A 19744-nucleotide genomic window follows, 5' to 3' on the forward strand; every position below is an offset into this window, starting at 1 on the left:
TTTATGGCGTTCAGAAAACGGGCAAATTTGCATTTTTCCATACATATTTACGTTTGTTTTTATACATTTTTTTATACAAACCAAAGTCTAAAAATTCAATAACTAGGCTAAAAATGCATTAATTTCAATTCGGAAAGCGGCAGTGTGATAGTTTTGATGAGGTTAATAAATCTGCATACCACATTTAAAATGTAAAAAAATGAATAATTTTGCCAATTTTCTGAAATTTTAATGATGTAACCCCTTTTAAAAATTGCAAAAATTGGCTAAAATTATCAAAAAATTGTTGTTATTGTTTTTGTTACTAATTATCTAAGATTTTAAGGGCGAATCGGAGAGTATACGAATTTTGGCAATCATAGGCTTTTTGGCCATTTTATGGCGTTCAGAAAACGGGCAAATTTGCATTTTTCCATACATATTTACGTTTGTTTTTATACATTTTTTTATACAAACCAAAGTCTAAAAATTCAATAACTAGGCTAAAAATGCATTAATTTCAATTCGGAAAGCGGCAGTGTGATAGTTTTGATGAGGTTAATAAATCTGCATACCACATTTAAAATGTAAAAAAATGAATAATTTTGCCAATTTTCTGAAATTTTAATGATGTAACCCCTTTTAAAAATTGCAAAAATTGGCTAAAATTATCAAAAAAATTTTGTTATTGTTTTTGTTACTAATTAACTAAGATTTTAAAGGAGAATCGGAGAGTATACGAATTTTGGCAATCATAGGCTTTTTGGCCATTTTATGGCGTTCAGAAAACGGGCAAATTTGCATTTTTCCATACATATTTACGTTTGTTTTTATACATTTTTTTATACAAACCAAAGTCTAAAAATTCAATAACTAGGCTAAAAATGCATTAATTTCAATTCGGAAAGCGGTCCTGTGGTGATAGTTTTGATCAGGTTAATAAATCTGCATACCACATTTAAAATGTAAAAAAATTAAAAATTTTGCCAATTTTCTGAAATTTTAATGATTAACTAAGATTTTAAGGGCGAATCGGAGAGTATTCGAATTTTGGCAATCATAGACTTTTTGGCCATTTTATGGCGTTCAGAAAATGGGCAAATTTGCATTTTTCCATACATATTTACGTTTGTTTTTATACATTTTTTTATACAAACCAAAGTCTAAAAATTCAATAACTAGGCTAAAAATGCATTAATTTCAATTCGGAAAGCGGCAGTGTGATAGTTTTGATGAGGTTAATAAATCTGCATACCACATTTAAAATGTAAAAAAATTGAAATTTTTAGCCAATTTTCTGAAATTATCAAAAAATTGTTGTTATTGTTTTTGTTACTAATTAACTAAGATTTTAAGGGCGAATCGGAGAGTATACGAATTTTGGCAATCATAGGCTTTTTGGCCATTTTATGGCGTTCAGAAAACGGGCAAATTTGCATTTTTCCATACATATTTACGATTGTTTTTATACATTTTTTTATACAAACCAAAGTCTAAAAATTCAATAACTAGGCTAAAAATGCATTAATTTCAATTCGGAAAGCGGTCCTGTGGTGATAGTTTTGATCAGGTTAATAAATCTGCATACCACATTTAAGATGTAAAAAAATGAAAAATTTTGCCAATTTTCTGAAATTTTAATGATGTAACCCCTTTTGAAAATGGCAAAAATTGGCTAAAATTATCAAAAAAATTGTGTTATTTTTTTTGTTACTAATTAACTAAGATTTTAAGGGCGAATCGGAGAGTATACGAATTTTGGCAATCATAGGCTTTTTGGCCATTTTATGGCGTTCAGAAAACGGGAAAATTTGCATTTTTCCATACACATTTACGTTTGTTTTTATACATTTTTTATACAAACTAAAGTCTAAAAATTCAATAACTAGGCTAAAAATGCATTAATTTCAATTCGGAAAGCAGCAGTGTGATAGTTTTGATGAGGTTAATAAATCTGCATACCACATTTAAAATGTAATAAAATGAATAATTTTGCCAATTGTCTGAAATTTTAATGATGTAACCCCTTTTAAAAATTGCAAAAATTGGCTAAAATTATCAAAAAAATTGTGTTATTGTTTTTGTTACTAATTAACTAAGATTTTAAAGGCGAATCGGAGAGTATACGAATTTTGGCAATCATAGGCTTTTTGGCCATTTTCTGGCGTTCAGAAAACGGGCAAATTTGCATTTTTCCATACATATTTACGTTTGTTTTTATACATTTTTTTATACAAACCAACGTCTAAAAATTCAATAACTAGGCTAAAAATGCATTAATTTCAATTCGGAAAGCAGCAGTGTGATAGTTTTGATGAGGTTAATAAATCTGCATACCACATTTAAAATGTAAAAAAATGAAAAATTTTGCCAATTTTCTGAAATTTTAATGATGTAACCCCTTTTAAAAATTGCAAAAATTGGCTAAAATTATCAAAAAATTGTTGTTATTGTTTTTGTTACTAATTAACTACGATTTTAAGGGCGAATCGGAGAGTATACGAATTTTGGCAATCATAGGCTTTTTGGCCATTTAATGGCGTTCAGAAAATGGGCAAATTTGCATTTTTCCATACATATTTACGTTTGTTTTTATACATTTTTTTATACAAACCAAAGTCTAAAAATTCAATAACTAGGCTAAAAATGCATTAATTTCAATTCGGAAAGCGGCAGTGTGATAGTTTTGATGAGGTTAATAAATCTGCATACCACATTTAAAATGTAAAAAAATGAATAATTTTGCCAATTTTCTGAAATTTTAATGATGTAACCCCTTTTAAAAATTGCAAAAATTGGCTAAAATTATCAAAAAATTGTTGTTATTGTTTTTGTTACTAATTATCTAAGATTTTAAGGGCGAATCGGAGAGTATACGAATTTTGGCAATCATAGGCTTTTTGGCCATTTTATGGCGTTCAGAAAACGGGCAAATTTGCATTTTTCCATACATATTTACGTTTGTTTTTATACATTTTTTATACAAACTAAAGTCTAAAAATTCAATAACTAGGCTAAAAATGCATTAATTTCAATTCGGAAAGCGGTCCTGTGGTGATAGTTTTGATCGGGTTAATAAATCTGTATACCACATTTAAAATGTAAAAAAATTAAAAATTTTGCCAATTTTCTGAAATTTTAATGATGTAACCCCTTTTAAAATTTGCAAAAATTGGCTAAAATTATCAAAAAAATTTTGTTATTGTTTTTGTTACTAATTAACTAAGATTTTAAGGGCGAATCGAAGAGTATACGAATTTTGGCAATCATAGGCTTTTTGACCATTTTATGGCGTTCAGAAAACGGGCAAATTTGCATTTTTCCATACACATTTACGTTTGTTTTTATACATTTTTTTATACAAACCAAAGTCTACAAATTCAATAACTAGGCTAAAAATGCATTAATTTCAATTCGGAAAGCGGTCCTGTGGTGATAGTTTTGATCAGGTTAATAAATCTGCATACCACATTTAAAATGTAAAAAAATTAAAAATTTTGCCAATTTTCTGAAATTTTAATGATGTAACCCCTTTTAAAAATTGCAAAAATTGGCTAAAATTATCAAAAAAATTTTGTTATTGTTTTTGTTACTAATTAACTAAGATTTTAAGGGCGAATCGGAGAGTATACGAATTTTGGCAATCATAGGCTTTTTGGCCATTTTATGGCGTTCAGAAAACGGGCAAATTTGCATTTTTCCATACATATTTACGTTTGTTTTTATAAATTTTTTTATACAAACCAAAGTTTAAAAATTCAATAACCAGGCTAAAAATGCATTAATTTCAATTCGGAAAGCGGCAGTGTGATAGTTATGATGAGGTTAATAAATCTGCATACCACATTTAAAATGTAAAAAAATGAAAAATTTTGCCAATTTTCTGAAATTTTAATGACCCCTTTTAAAAATTGCAAAAATTGGCTAAAATTATCAAAAAAATTTTGTTATTGTTTTTGTTACTAATTAACTAAGATTTTAAGGTCGAATCGGAGAGTATACGAATTTTGGCAATCACAGGCGTTTTGGTCATTTTATGGCGTTCAGAAAACGGGCAAATTTGCATTTTTCCATACATATTTACGTTTGTTTTTATACATTTTTTTATACAAACCAAAGTCTAAAAATTCAATAACTAGGCTAAAAATGCATTAATTTCAATTCGGAAAGCGGTCCTGTGATAGTTTTGATAAGGTTAATAAATCTGCATACCACATTTAAAATGTAAAAAAATGAAAAATTTTGCCAATTTTCTGAAATTTTAATGATGTAACCCCTTTTAAAAATTTCAAAAATTGGCTAAAATTATCAAAAAAATTTTGTTATTGTTTTTGTTACTAATTAACTAAGATTTTAAGGGCGAATCGGAGAGTATACGAATTTTGGCAATCATAGGCTTTTTGACCATTTTATGGCATTCAGAAAACGGGCAAATTTGCATTTTTCCATACATATTTACGTTTGTTTTTATAAATTTTTTTATACAAACCAAAGTTTAAAAATTCAATAACCAGGCTAAAAATGCATTAATTTCAATTCGGAAAGCGGCAGTGTGATAGTTTTGATGAGGTTAATAAATCTGCATACCACATTTAAAATGTAAAAAAATGAAAAATTTTGCCAATTTTCTGAAATTTTAATGATGTAACCTCTTTTAAAAATTGCAAAAATTGGCTAAAATTACCAAAAAAATTTTGTTATTGTTTTTGTTACTAATTAACTAAGATTTTAAGGGCGAATCGGAGAGTATACGAATTTTGGCAATCATAGGCTTTTTGGCCATTTTATGGCGTTCAGAAAATGGGCAAATTTGCATTTTTCCATACATATTTACGTTTGTTTTTATACATTTTTTTATACAAACCAAAGTCTAAAAATTCAATAACTAGGCTAAAAATGCATTAATTTCAATTCGGAAAGCGGTCCTGTGATAGTTTTGATCAGGTTAATAAATCTGCATACCACATTTAAAATGTAAAAAATGAAAAATTTTGCCAATTTTCTGAAATTTTAATGATGTAACCCCTTTTAAAAATTTCAAAAATTGGCTAAAATTATCAAAAAAAATGTTGTTATTGTTTTTGTTACTAATTAACTAAGATTTTAAGGGCGAATCGGAGAGTATACGAATTTTGGCAATCATAGGCTTTTTGGCCATTTTATGGCGTTCAGAAAACGGGCAAATTTGCATTTTTCCATACACATTTACGTTTGTTTTTATACATTTTTTTATACAAACCAAAGTCTAAAAATTCAATAACTAGGCTAAAAATGCATTAATTTCAATTCGGAAAGCGACAGTGTGAAAGTTTTGATGAGGTTAATAAATCTGCATACCACATTTAAAATGTAAAAAGATGAAAAATTTTGCCAATTTTCTGAAATTTTAATGATGTAACCCCTTTTAAAAATTTCAAAAATTGGCTAAAATTATCAAAAAAAATGTTGTTATTGTTTTTGTTACTAATTAACTAAGATTTTAAGGGCGAATCGGAGAGTATACGAATTTTGGCAATCATAGGCTTTTTGGCCATTTTATGGCGTTCAGAAAACGGGCAAATTTGCATTTTTCCATACACATTTACGTTTGTTTTTATACATTTTTTTATACAAACAAAAGTCTACAAATTCAATAACTAGGCTAAAAATGCATTAATTTCAATTCGGAAAGCGGCAGTGTGATAGTTTTGATGAGGTTAATAAATCTGCATACCACATTTAAAATGTAAAAAAATGAAAAATTTTGCCAATTTTCTGAAATTTTAATGATGTAACCCCTTTTAAAAATTTCAAAAATTGGCTAAAATTATCAAAAAAAATTTTGTTATTGTTTTTGTTACTAATTAACTAAGATTTTAAGGGCGAATCGGAGAGTATACGAATTTTGGCAATCATAGGCTTTTTGGCCATTTTATGGCGTTCAGAAAACGGGCAAATTTGCATTTTTCCATACATATTTACGTTTGTTTTTATACATTGTTTTATACAAACCAAAGTCTAAAAATGCAATAACTAGGCTAAAAATGCATTAATTTCAATTCGGAAAGCGGCAGTGTGATAGTTTGATGGGGTTAATAAATCTGCATACCACATTTAAAATGTAAAAAATTGAAATTTTTAGCCAATTTTCTGAAATTTTAATGATGTAACCCCTTTTAAAAATTGCAAAAATTGGCTAAAATTATCAAAAAAATTTTGTTATTGTTTTTGTTACTAATTAACTAAGATTTTAAGGGCGAATCGGAGAGTATACGAATTTTGGCAATCATAGGCTTTTTGGCCATTTTATGGCGTTCAGAAAACGGGCAAATTTGCATTTTTCCATACATATTTACGTTTGTTTTTATACATTTTTTTATACAAACCAAAGTCTAAAAATTCAATAACTAGGCTAAAAATGCATTAATTTCAATTCGGAAAGCGGCAGTGTGATAGTTTTGATGAGGTTAATAAATCTGCATACCACATTTAAAATGTAAAAAATGAAATATTTAGCCAATTTTCTGAAATTTTAATGATGTAACCCCTTTTAAAAATTTCAAAAATTGGCTAAAATTATCAAAAAAATTTTGTTATTGTTTTTGTTACTAATTAACTAAGATTTTAAGGGCGAATCGGAGAGTATACGAATTTTGGCAATCATAGGCTTTTTGGCCATTTTATGGCGTTCAGAAAACGGGCAAATTTGCATTTTTCCATACATATTTACGTTTGTTTTTATACATTGTTTTATACAAACCAAAGTCTAAAAATGCAATAACTAGGCTAAAAATTCATTAATTTCAATTCGGAAAGCGGCAGTGTGATAGTTTTGATGATGTTAATAAATCTGCATACCACATTTAAAATGTAAAATATGATTTTTTTTTGCCAATTTTCTGAAATTTTAATGATGTAACCACTTTTAAAAATTGCAATAATTGGCTAAGATTATCAAAAAAATTTTGTTATTGTTTTTGTTACCAATTAACTAAGATTTTAAGGTCGAATCGGAGAGTATACGAATTTTGGCAATCACAGGCTTTTTGGTCATTTTATGGCGTTCAGAAAACGGGCAAATTTGCATTTTTCCATACATATTTACGTTTGTTTTTATACATTCTTTTATACAAACCAAAGTCTAAAAATTCAATAACTAGGCTAAAAATGCATTAATTTCAATTCGGAAAGCGGTCCTGTGATAGTTTTGATCAGGTTAATAAATCTGCATACCACATTTAAAATGTAAAAAATGAAAAATTTTGCCAATTTTCTGAAATTTTAATGATGTAACCCCTTTTAAAAATTTCAAAAATTGGCTAAAATTATCAAAAAAAATGTTGTTATTGTTTTTGTTACTAATTAACTAAGATTTTAAGGGCGAATCGGAGAGTATACGAATTTTGGCAATCATAGGCTTTTTGGCCATTTTATGGCGTTCAGAAAACGGGCAAATTTGCATTTTTCCATACACATTTACGTTTGTTTTTATACATTTTTTTATACAAACCAAAGTCTAAAAATTCAATAACTAGGCTAAAAATGCATTAATTTCAATTCGGAAAGCGGCAGTGTGATAGTTTTGATGAGGTTAATAAATCTGCATACCACATTTAAAATGTAAAAAAATGAATAATTTTGCCAATTTTCTGAAATTTTAATGATGTAACCCCTTTTAAAAATTGCAAAAATTGGCTAAAATTATCAAAAAATTGTTGTTATTGTTTTTGTTACTAATTATCTAAGATTTTAAGGGCGAATCGGAGAGTATACGAATTTTGGCAATCATAGGCTTTTTGGCCATTTTATGGCGTTCAGAAAACGGGCAAATTTGCATTTTTCCATACATATTTACGTTTGTTTTTATACATTTTTTTATACAAACCAAAGTCTAAAAATTCAATAACTAGGCTAAAAATGCATTAATTTCAATTCGGAAAGCGGCAGTGTGATAGTTTTGATGAGGTTAATAAATCTGCATACCACATTTAAAATGTAAAAAAATGAATAATTTTGCCAATTTTCTGAAATTTTAATGATGTAACCCCTTTTAAAAATTGCAAAAATTGGCTAAAATTATCAAAAAAATTTTGTTATTGTTTTTGTTACTAATTAACTAAGATTTTAAAGGCGAATCGGAGAGTATACGAATTTTGGCAATCATAGGCTTTTTGGCCATTTTATGGCGTTCAGAAAACGGGCAAATTTGCATTTTTCCATACATATTTACGTTTGTTTTTATACATTTTTTTATACAAACCAAAGTCTAAAAATTCAATAACTAGGCTAAAAATGCATTAATTTCAATTCGGAAAGCGACAGTGTGAAAGTTTTGATGAGGTTAATAAATCTGCATACCACATTTAAAATGTAAAAAGATGAAAAATTTTGTCAATTTTCTGAAATTTTAATGATGTAACCCCTTTTAAAAATTTCAAAAATTGGCTAAAATTATCAAAAAAAAATGTTGTTATTGTTTTTGTTACTAATTAACTAAGATTTTAAGGGCGAATCGGAGAGTATACGAATTTTGGCAATCATAGGCTTTTTGGCCATTTTATGGCGTTCAGAAAACGGGCAAATTTGCATTTTTCCATACACATTTACGTTTGTTTTTATACATTTTTTTATACAAACAAAAGTCTACAAATTCAATAACTAGGCTAAAAATGCATTAATTTCAATTCGGAAAGCGGCAGTGTGATAGTTTTGATGAGGTTAATAAATCTGCATACCACATTTAAAATGTAAAAAAATGAAAAATTTTGCCAATTTTCTGAAATTTTAATGATGTAACCCCTTTTAAAAATTGCAAAAATTGGCTAAAATTATCAAAAAAATTTTGTTATTGTTTTTGTTACTAATTAACTAAGATTTTAAGGGCGAATCGGAGAGTATACGAATTTTGGCAATCATAGGCTTTTTGGCCATTTTATGGCGTTCAGAAAACGGGCAAATTTGCATTTTTCCATACATATTTACGTTTGTTTTTATACATTCTTTTATACAAACCAAAGTCTAAAAATTCAATAACTAGGCTAAAAATGAATTAATTTCAATTCGGAAAGCGGTCCTGGATAGTTTTGATGATGTTAATAAATCTGCATACCACATTTAAAATGTAAAAAATGATTTTTTTTGCCAATTTTCTGAAATTTTAATGATGTAACCCCTTTTAAAAATTGCAAAAATTGGCTAAAATTATCAAAAAAATTTTGTTATTGTTTTTTTTACTAATTAACTAAGATTTTAAGGGCGAATCGGAGAGTATACGAATTTTGGCAATCACAGGCTTTTTGGTCATTTTATGGCGTTCAGAAAACGGGCAAATTTGCATTTTTCCATACACATTTACGTTTGTTTTTATACATTTTTTTATACAAACCAAAGTCTAAAAATTCAATAACTAGGCTAAAAATGCATTAATTTCAATTCGGAAAGCGGTCCTGTGATAGTTTTGATCAGGTTAATAAATCTGCATACCACATTTAAAATGTAAAAAATGATTTTTTTTGCCAATTTTCTGAAATTTTAATGATGTAACCCCTTTTAAAAATGGCAAAAATTGGCTAAAATTATCAAAAAAATTTTGTTATTGTTTTTGTTATTAATTAACTAAGATTTTAAGGGCGAATCGGAGAGTATACGAATTTTGGCAATCACAGGCTTTTTGGTCATTTTATGGCGTTCAGAAAACGGGCAAATTTGCATTTTTCCATATATATTTACGTTTGTTTTTATACATTTTTTTATACAAACCAAAGTCTAAAAATTCAATAACTAGGCTAAAAATGAATTAATTTCAATTCGGAAAGCGGTCCTGTGATAGTTTTGATGATGTTAATAAATCTGCATACCACATTTAAAATGTAAAAAATGATTTTTTTTGCCAATTTTCTGAAATTTTAATGATGTAACCCCTTTTAAAAATGGCAAAAATTGGATTAAATTATCAAAAAAATTTTGTTATTGTTTTTGTTACTAATTAACTAAGATTTTAAGGGCGAATCGGAGAGTATACGAATTTTGGCAATCACAGGCTTTTTGGTCATTTTATGGCGTTCAGAAAACGGGCAAATTTGCATTTTTCCATACATATTTACGTTTGTTTTTATACATTTTTTTATACAAACCAAAGTCTAAAAATTCAATAACTAGGCTAAAAATGCATTAATTTCAATTCGGAAAGCGGCAGTGTGATAGTTTTGATTATGTTAATAAATCTGCATACCACATTTAAAATGTAAAAAATGATTTTTTTTGCCAATTTTCTGAAATTTTAATGATGTAACCCCTTTTAAAAATTGCAAAAATTGGCTAAAAATTATCAAAAAAAATTTTGTTATTGTTTTTGTTACTAATTAACTAAGATTTTAAGGGCGAATCGGAGAGTATACGAATTTTGGCAATCATAGGCTTTTTGGCCATTTTATGGCGTTCAGAAAACGGGCAAATTTGCATTTTTCCATACATATTTACGTTTGTTTTTATACATTTTTTTATACAAACCAAAGTCTAAAAATTCAATAACTAGACTAGGTAAAAAATGAAATTTTTTGCCAATTTTCTAAAATTTTAATGACCCCTTTTAAAAATTGCAAAAATTGGCTAAAAATTATCAAAAAAAATTTTGTTATTGTTTTTGTTACTAATTAACTAAGATTTTAAGGGCGAATCGGAGAGTATACGAATTTTGGCAATCATAGGCTTTTTGGCCATTTTATGGCGTTCAGAAAACGGGCAAATTTGCATTTTTCCATACATATTTACGTTTGTTTTTATACATTTTTTTATACAAACCAAAGTCTAAAAATTCAATAACTAGACTAGGTAAAAAATGAAATTTTTTGCCAATTTTCTGAAATTTTAATGACCCCTTTTAAAAATTTCAAAAATTGGCTAAAATTATCAAAAAATTTTTGATATTGTTTTTGTTACTAATTAATTAAGGTTTTAAGGGCGAATCGGAGAGTATACGAATTTTGGCAATCATAGGCTTTTTGGCCATTTTATGGCGTTCAGAAAACGGGCAAATTTGCATTTTTCCATACATATTTACGTTTGTTTTTATACATTTTTTTATACAAACCAAAGTCTAGAAATGCAATAACTAGGCTAAAAATGCATTAATTTCAATTCGGAAAGCGGTCCTGTGATAGTTTTGATGAGGTTAATAAATCTGCATACCACATTTAAAATGTAAAAAATGATTTTTTTTGCCAATTTTCTGAAATTTTAATGATGCCCTTTTATTAATTAACCCCTTTTAAAATGTTACAATTTTGTAAAAATTCCGATATTTTAGGTTTCAACCGCAGATGGCTAGATCGACTCAGCTGTTGATACGATCAATATTATATATGGCTTAGAGGGTCGGAAATGACTCCTTTCAGCTTTAAAACTGAGAGACTTGTTTGCGTTGAAATGGACAGGCAGACATGGCTAAATCGACTCGACTGCCCAACATGATTTTACTGAGTTGCAAACATCTTAAATAAATACGATTTTGTTTCCGATTTCGATATACTGCGGAGGAGGTCGCCTCACGCATGCGCCAAACCATTGATTTTTGTATAAACACACAGCTCCAATGTTTATGGTGTGTTCCCGCAGATGTAATTACAATTGCCCTCAAGTTGGAACCGCGGGGATTTCAAAAATTTCTGACTTATAAATGGAGGAGGATCAGGGCGACGTGATGGAGTCAAGCAATGGTGAGTTCCACACAGAATTTAAGCTTCCTGGGCCCCCGGAAAGGTATTGCTAGCGGTATAGCTTTCCGTTGAATGGAAACGAGGCCAGCGCTGTGCTGAATTATTAAGAAACAAACACGTACGCATTTCAGATGACCCCATGGCCCACCTGGACTCAACGAGCATGCTGAACTTGATGGAGGCCAGCTCGTTCAGCATGCCGCCACCGAATCTGCACTCCTCGAAAGTAATCAATCCGAACAAGGCGATATTCACCATTGATGCCAATACGGGACAGATTTTCATAGTGAACAACAAGGCCTGCCAGCTGCTGGGCTACACTTCGCAGGAGCTGAGGAACAAGGGCTTCTTCGACCTGCTGAACGGGAAGACGGAGAGCCACATCTCGTCGCTGGCAGAAATGCAGATAGAGGGCGACGAGGGCCGCGTGGTTTTGCTGAGCGGCAAGGTTATCGAGATGAAGACCAAGCCCGGCAGCAAGATCCTGGTCTCGCTCTGGATCCGTCAGATAAGCAGCGATGGGCGGCACATAGCTGTTGCGGAGCCTGTGGAGCGGCATATCTGCCACATTAGTATCGACCGGTTCGGGGTGATAACATCGGCCGACTCCACTACTGCTACTATATTCTTTTACGAATCCACCGACGGCGTGGTTGGCCTGAACATAGTTGCGCTGATACCGTTCATCAAGCTGCCCGATCCCGACAGCAGGGATGCGATTCCGAAGAGCCTGCGAAAGCAGAGGGCCACCGGACGTACGACGGACAATGTGAAGTTCCCGCTGTGCCTGCTCCTGACGCTGGACGAGAGTGCTCCAGCCGGATACCCCGCCTCGAGTAGCCCCGCGTTGAACATCACCGTCTGGGTGTTCCAGAACCTTAGCGGCCTCATTGTGGTGGACGACATCGGGAACATCCTGATGTGCAACCAGCCATTCTCACTGCTGATGTTTGGCTACGGCCAGGACAAGATTATGAACATGCATATATCCTCGCTCCTGCCGAATTTCGGCAAGGACTCGCGGGAGGAGAAGAGCCCTAATGTGTCGAACACCTCGATCACCAGCAACGACTGGGAGCCGGACACCGATCCGCTGGTCCTGGATAACCTCGACTCCTCGCTGCAGTCCGGCAAAAAGAACTCTACCACCAATAAGTCGGCACCGCCAACCCTCGAACCCTCCTCGGTTAGTGACGCCCACATGAGCTGCAACCTGGACCACAACAGCAGCGGAATGTTCTGCGACGTGCGACAGCCGGACGACTGTACGATCGATGACATTCTAACGCCGGTGAATGCTTCGAACAGTTTTCCAGCAGACGAGTTTGAGACGGGATCCCAGTCCCACATCAACGAGATGCCGCTGGACAGGCCCAAGTCACCGGAGTCCACCGAAAATGGCGATGCGTCGGGCAGCAATCCTGCCACTAAGTTACTCAGCTCCATCAATGGAAGCTTCGTGGGTGAGGCCATCCATGCGGATGGAACGGTAATCGAGGTGGTCTACTCCGTCCTGCTGCAGATCCTGCCCTGCTCCAATCGGGTGTACTGCATCTGGGTGTGCCGTAATCCCAGCACGCGTCTGGATGGTGGCGACAAATACAGCTACGCGAACCTCACGTCCACATTCAACAGCATGGCCAGCACGATTGAGCAGTCGCTGGGTCAAGTGATCAAGACCACCGCCGCCCAGAACTCCAGCAGGCCCAACTCCCTGTCGCTGGTGTGCAAATATGAGGACGAGCTGTACGTGGGGGAGTACAGCAAACACTACACCTCCATTAGGCAGATCGGACGCGGAGCCTACGGGTACGTGAATATGGCATTCCGGAACACGGACCGGCTGCTGGTGATCACCAAGTTCATTCTTAAGGAGAAGCTATGCTCTCAGTTCATGGTCAAAAACCGGGACGGTAAGGAAGTTCCTATAGAGATTCATCTACTACAGACCTTGAGTCATAAGAATATTGTATCCGTGCTGGACGTATTCGAGAACGACCTCTTCTACCAGTTGGTGATGGAGAAACACGGCTCGGGCATGGACCTGTGGACGTTCATTGAACGACGCCCCCTCATGGAGGAGAAGCTGGGCAGTTATATTTTTCGACAGGTCGCCGACGCCGTTAACTACCTGCACGAGCAGAAGATACTTCATAGGGACATCAAGGACGAAAACATTATCATTGATCACAATTTCAACATAAAGCTGATAGACTTCGGGTCGGCAACCTTTATGGAGGAGGGCAAGTACTTCTCCACATTTTACGGCACCACGGAGTACTGTAGTCCCGAGGTGCTGGCCGGGAATAGATACGTGGGACCTGAGCTGGAAATGTGGGCCCTGGGCGTCACCCTCTACGTGCTTATGTTCTTCGAGAATCCCTTTATTGACGTGGAGGAAACGCTGAAGGCCGAAATCCAGATACCAAAGGTGGTGTCCGAGCCACTGAACCGGCTGCTGGCCTCCATGCTGAACAAGGATCCCAAATATCGGTGCACTATGCATCAGCTGATAACAGATCCCTGGCTCACCCAGGAGGTGAATCCGTCGGTGTTTAACTTCTCGTGGATTGTGCCCTGCAAGGCGCACGAGGCGAACCCGGACCTGTACTTCTCCGGCTACTTGTACTCCAGCACTTCGGTGCTGTCCACCATTTCGCCGCAGGAGAGCTTCTCGCACATCGAAGAGTGCTCCATTGGGGGCAGTGAGGAGGGGAAACTGCTGGCGTCTCACAGGATCGGACACAAGTTGTGCGTGAACGAAGGTACAGTAAATATTGAATTGCATAAGTAACTATTGCTAACTTGAATCTTTATCTTGCAGCTAAACACAATAAAATGGATACGCTCTATGCGAAGCAGTTCCAGTTGAACACTTCAGTCAGCAACCACGAACTAAGGGTTACCTCGCTACCTGACCCCCGACACACGGAGATCGGCCACTCCATATGCTCCTCGAAGTCGGAGAACGATATATTTAAGAACAAACTCGAGCCCTGCGTCTCTGCTTATAACGTAGTTAGCCTGCACGACGTGAGCACGAAGCCCAAAACGCTTAATCTGAAGTGAAGTTTGAGAATTGTACAATGTGTAAATCTTATCCCGTCATGTGTAAATACCAGCATCTGTGAACAAGGACAATTAACGAAAGCTAAAATGTAGATGAAAATAAATCAATTTTATTGTTACCCCCTTGTAGTTTTATCTGCCTTACCTTAGTCTCAATCTGAATCACAAAAGAATAACATTGAAGACATTTTAGTGCAACAAACAACTGAATAACATTTTAATTGCTTTTTATGGAATCGCCGCGAATTAATCACTATGTATACAAATACATAAATACTACCAAAAGTAAGCGCTTTCAACTAAATGTCTGTGTTTCCAGGGATGCTTGTGCGATTTGATCAACTCCTCTACCAGAACTTACAATCACATCCTGCAATCGTATGAGAATGGAAGGAAACGAACCATAATTTTTAAGCAGATTCATTCTAAAATAGAAACGAAATTGGCAGTAATAATTGGAAACCTATATGAAAGTATCTTAATGGAGAAACGTTTTGTATTTTATCGAACGGAAGAAAATTGAGAGTTGTGGTGAGCAATTGATTTAGAATAGTTCTGGAGAGTAATGATTACCAGTCATTAGTAAAGTTTTGGACAACTCTTAGTAATTTCGTTATGGAGAGTTTTATCGGTTTCTAACCCATCATCATCTAAGAAAACTGTTCCCTTGAAATGGATAGTTATGGCTGGCAATCTCTAGGTTAGTTTCTTCCTAAAAAAAAAGTTGACAAGACTTGTAAATCTTAAGCACAACTTTGTAATGGTAAAACAATTAGAGTGTCATGACTGGCAATCTGCCTTATTAAACATCGTATCGAATAGATATGGAGAGTGTTATGGTTTCCAATCATTAGTACAGTTTCGTACTATGTACAATTATCCAGTTATTAGTAACGACTCCTAAGTTTAAACAACTCGCAAACTTTATACAAATATATCTATGTACCGTAAGCATATAAGCGTTCTACAAAATGTATCTAAAATATCGTATCGGTGTTCTCGTATTTGCGGTCCCAATAGCCTCCACTATACAGCCAGTCCTCGGTCTTGGTATGGGGATTTATAACGTACTTAAACCATCTGCAATTTGGGAGTTTTTTTAGCACAAAAGCGATAAGTCAACACAATGGCGATGCATTCTTACTTCGGTGTCCAGTCATCACTGTTGGCGGATTTTCTTTGTTTTCGTGTATGTCTTTGCTTCTCTTCGAGGCGAGTCTTCTCCTTGGACGCACCATCCAAGTTTCCATCTTCTAGGTATAATATATCAGGTCGCAGTCGCGAATCGGTAGGGCATAGAGTTAGCGGTGGTTTCATATTATTATCCATAGCGTTTAGCTGAAGCGCGAAATGCGTAAACTGGTAATACTTTAGAGGGAAGGAGAAAACATATGAAATATTTGAATATCCCGGACACTTTTACTCTCTTTCGTACCTCGTTACAGTTGGAAGGTCTGGGCTTACAGCTCCACAAGGTGGTGGAGTCCGGAATATCAATTGAATATGCAGAATCACTCTTTGGTATGTCGCCCTCCTGCTCCATGGGCGGATAGCTATCGTTCTGAAATGTAACGTCTTTTGAGATACATTTGCGGCGGTAACTCAACAAACTTTTACACTTACGTCTTGGATAGACAGGCTGCGGAAGGAGTTCAGCTTGAAGCTATTCAATTTCGAGAACATTTTCCTTGGCGTTCCATTCGGCGACCCATTGGGATCGAAGTCATCGTTCTTCCGGGTTCCCTGCTTCAAGTACTGCTTATAGGAATCGGCAGAGCAGCACTTAATGAACTCGGTCCATTTGCCATACAGAAAGAATAGATTGGTGTCACTACAGGGATGTGGATTCGGTTATTGATGAAAATATCATTAAGTTGTTAATTGCTCACCTTGAGTCTCGAACGAATCCCTCAACGCGATGCAAGTTCTTGGCTCCAGATCCGGCTGACTTGAAGGTGAGGCTAGCCACATGACCGGTGGAATGATTTGTGATCTCCATTTTTCCATACTGCTCTATCCACAGTCTGCCCACGATTATGTTGTGGACACAGCAGTTCACATTGGTCCAACTATAGGTTTCATTCCATCTAAAAGAACATTACATACATATCAAAGAAACACTTCGATGATTCTTTACCCTTGCAATGGCTTAATAACTTAGAATATAAAAATCTACGTACTTGGGAAACTCAATGGTGACGGTTCCTTTTGGATTAACCTCAACGCTCTTGCCCCAGAACTTGATTTTGGGATTAATGGTGCCATGGAACTTAAAGTCCTTGGACTCGGCATGAAATGCTGATACCGGTGGATGGTGGGAAACCTGCTCACAAACGATGCGGTAATCGCCCCGCTGTAGCTCATAGGTTTCTCCAAGAAGCGGATTGAACGGCTTGCCAAGTCGCTCCCAGTTCGAGGCTAGTGCTGATACGGCAAAGGCTGGAAAGAGCGCAAAAAATATTCAATGAATACTAATTGTGTTCACTATCGCCGCTCCGATAAATGCCCATAGTAAATCCATAACCACAGACAATTTTTGATTTATGTAAGCTCTGCAATATCACTCACCCGCAACGTATTTCATCCGATCCGCCGGCAATTCCTGCTGCGCTGCCTCGGTCAATAGTTCGGCGTACTCCATGTATTCACAGAGTCGCTGGAGGAAGCTCAGCGGCTCATTGAGCATGACTGGCATGGTGATTTTGCTCAGGTCCTTGCCAATGCAGTTCTTCAGAATAGCCCAAATGCTGACTTCCTTGCGGGAAATCATGGGAGCCGGAAGCTCAGTTCTAGATTACCAAAAATTTATCAATTATGAGTGGGCAGGCGGAAGATGAGTAATTCTCGGTATTGGACTCACCGCTCCACATGCTCTTTGTAGTCACCCTCGGCCATCGTTGGGGGGTCAAGTGTAGCTAGACCCAAAAATTGTGGTGATTGTGGTCGTTGGAGTGCCACCTAATTGATTGCCAGTTTATGATGACCCTCTGATCCGGAGCATAGAAGTTTACACTGGGACAAGCATGTGCGGTGTGGGGCAACGTTCGAGTTCTGGAAAGGTTTTAAGCCTGATAAATGAGATTATTCGACAGTCTGATTAAACAAACATATTTATATATGTATGTGCGATACGCTACGCGCGGGCGGGTGTGTCTCTGTGTGTGCGTAGATCTGCTGTGTACCTTGTGTGGATGTGGTCGCTTGGCTATTCGATGGACGACGACGGCGACAGTGAATCTTGTGACCGAGCGTTGTTGTCATTCATTGATTTTTCGAGTGCTAATGGACGCTGGCATGCAGGTGTTGTTTCGTGTGCTGAGATCCGCTTTGTTTTGCTTTACATTGTGACTAAAAGCGTATTTTATATTGCACTAATTGAGGCTGAGGTGTTGTACCCCAGCACTTACTCTAATGTTCAAGCTTTTGGGCGAAAATTTAATCAATAGTGATAAGGAAGCTTTGGGCAGCTTTAGGTAGACGCAAGCTTTTCGCAGAGTTGATTTTGCTAAATCGATTTCTGATTTTAAGCTTGATAACAAAACACTTGTATATATATGTATGTGGGTAGCTGTGTTTACCTCTAATTTGATTTTAATCACAGCTGCGGACAAAATTATAGGATAGAAAAGTCAAGGGCTTATGTACAGAAAGAAATTATAATATTTTTCTGCAGCACAAAACTAAACAGACTCAACTGTTGATTCACAATAATATACATATATGATTTATAGGGTCGAAAACAACACCTTCAATGCGTGGAAAGCTTATAAATAAAATTATATATCCCTGCAAAAAGTTGGCGCCAAAGTCAGGCTCAGTTTTAAATCTATAGAAAAGTAAGAAATCAATATTCGTTAATAATTTATATTGAAGTCATGCTGTTAACTTTGAGTATACGTTTGTTGATATCATTATTACAAATTTCAGTAACACGTTTAAATACAATTAAGTGTTAGGGAATATATTGGAAAATAAGTGCATAGCTATTTTTAGACCTTATAATTGCAATGGTTTAGACTTCCCGCAGCAGAGTACACACTTCCAGTGTAAAGTTATATTCCTTGTGGCTGTCATCGAAGTGAGCTTCTTCCTGGTAATCCAGATGCATTCCATTGGTCAGGAGAGATTTTCTGGGGTCGAAGGGCAATGATTATCACTGCCACTTTCACTATAGATGTTAACAGAGGGGAGACCGGGGACAGAATGAGATGAGTGGGCGGGTGATGCCTGCATTTATAGTCTGCGAGTAAGGAGAACAATAGAGAAAGTGAGAGGGAGAACGCGAGAATAAAAGAGAAATCTGTAGAGAGATGCTGGAAGAGGTATAGGGAAAGAGATATCTCTAGAGATACACAGATATACAGATACACAGATACACATACCGAAATTTTTAGATACACAGAGAGAGAGGGAGAGAGCAGGAGAGAAAGCTATTTAATACCATTACAAAATTGTATTATTATTATTTCGGCGATTGATGCTGATCAAGGAATAATATTATAATATAATATATAATATGTATATAATTTATTATAATATCCTGCAAAGATATAATGGTAGAAAAGTCGATTTTAATCAAAGTCAGACGACTGTATTATAAAACTTTCCTCTTGAATTATCCTCTTACTTTAATTATTTTCTTAAACTAACTTAACGCCACATTAGTCCCATAATTTAGCCCTCATCTTTATATACGTTAAAATAAGGAAAGTTCGCTTAATGTCTTGCCTACCAGTAGCCAGCTACTTGGGATTTGTTGATTGCTTATCTTGATAGTTTCCGACAGCTCAGAGTGCTCACTTTGGTCACTCGAAAAATGCCTTACAGCAATCATTTTCTTTTTATAAACACCTGAATAAGAGTGATTATTTTTAGCCTTGGCAGAGTCCCTGAAGGTCGTTCACATTTTATTGATCGTATCGGGCGGAGGCGTGGAAGTTGGTGTGGGTGTGTCAGAGCTGAGCTGTCAACAACTACATCCCCACATCGGCATATAAATAAAA

At 35.0% G+C, this 19744-nt stretch overlaps 2 protein-coding genes across 4 annotated transcripts; one reads left to right on the forward strand and one right to left on the reverse strand.

Moving 5' to 3' along the window:
* Positions 1-11500: 11500 nt before the first annotated feature.
* Pask (PAS domain containing serine/threonine kinase) lies at positions 11501-14860 on the forward strand. The gene is made up of 3 exons (XM_020962538.2): positions 11501-11672; positions 11804-14437; positions 14497-14860. The coding sequence occupies exons 1-3, from the start codon at positions 11633-11635 to the stop codon at positions 14739-14741; spliced, it is 2919 nt and encodes a 972-aa protein (XP_020818197.2). The 5' UTR covers positions 11501-11632; the 3' UTR covers positions 14742-14860.
* Positions 14861-14928: 68 nt separating this feature from the next.
* Positions 14929-18567, reverse strand: LOC110191645 (oxysterol-binding protein-related protein 2). Of its 3 annotated transcripts, none has more exons than XM_020962539.2 (9): positions 17924-18567; positions 17602-17792; positions 17310-17530; positions 16922-17180; positions 16631-16828; positions 16365-16572; positions 16177-16302; positions 15886-16109; positions 14929-15821 (listed from the first exon to the last, which is right to left on the reverse strand). In XM_020962539.2, exons 2-9 carry the CDS (start codon positions 17634-17636, stop codon positions 15719-15721), a joined length of 1374 nt encoding a protein of 457 aa, XP_020818198.2. In that variant the 5' UTR covers positions 17637-17792; positions 17924-18567; the 3' UTR covers positions 14929-15718. The 3 variants fall into 3 exon arrangements, with proteins under 3 accessions (XP_020818198.2, XP_020818199.2, XP_086684002.1); XM_020962540.2 differs by having other exon boundaries at positions 17602-17809; positions 17924-18191; XM_086827876.1 differs by having other exon boundaries at positions 17602-17809; positions 17879-18158.
* Between the last annotated feature and the right edge of the window lie 1177 nt (positions 18568-19744).

Source organism: Drosophila serrata, unplaced genomic scaffold (genome assembly GCF_035046125.1).
Source record: "Drosophila serrata isolate PLE 108 unplaced genomic scaffold, ASM3504612v1 contig_184, whole genome shotgun sequence".
Classification (NCBI taxonomy): Eukaryota; Metazoa; Arthropoda; class Insecta; order Diptera; family Drosophilidae; genus Drosophila; species Drosophila serrata.

Excerpts from the sequence above, each read along its gene's own strand:
- LOC110191645 (XM_020962539.2), bottom strand. The coding sequence starts at position 17,636 with ATGGCCGAGGGTGACTACAAAGAGCATGTGGAGCG. Across the intron at positions 16,829-16,921 it reads GTCACCATTGAGTTTCCCAA|ATGGAATGAAACCTATAGTT; the intron begins GTACGTAGATTT and ends ATGTTCTTTTAG. Across the intron at positions 16,110-16,176 it reads GACCTTCCAACTGTAACGAG|TATTACCAGTTTACGCATTT; the intron begins GTACGAAAGAGA and ends TTCCCTCTAAAG.
- Pask (XM_020962538.2), top strand. The coding sequence starts at position 11,633 with ATGGAGGAGGATCAGGGCGACGTGATGGAGTCAAGCAATG. Across the intron at positions 11,673-11,803 it reads CGTGATGGAGTCAAGCAATG|ATGACCCCATGGCCCACCTG; the intron begins GTGAGTTCCACA and ends TACGCATTTCAG. Across the intron at positions 14,438-14,496 it reads CAAGTTGTGCGTGAACGAAG|CTAAACACAATAAAATGGAT; the intron begins GTACAGTAAATA and ends TTTATCTTGCAG.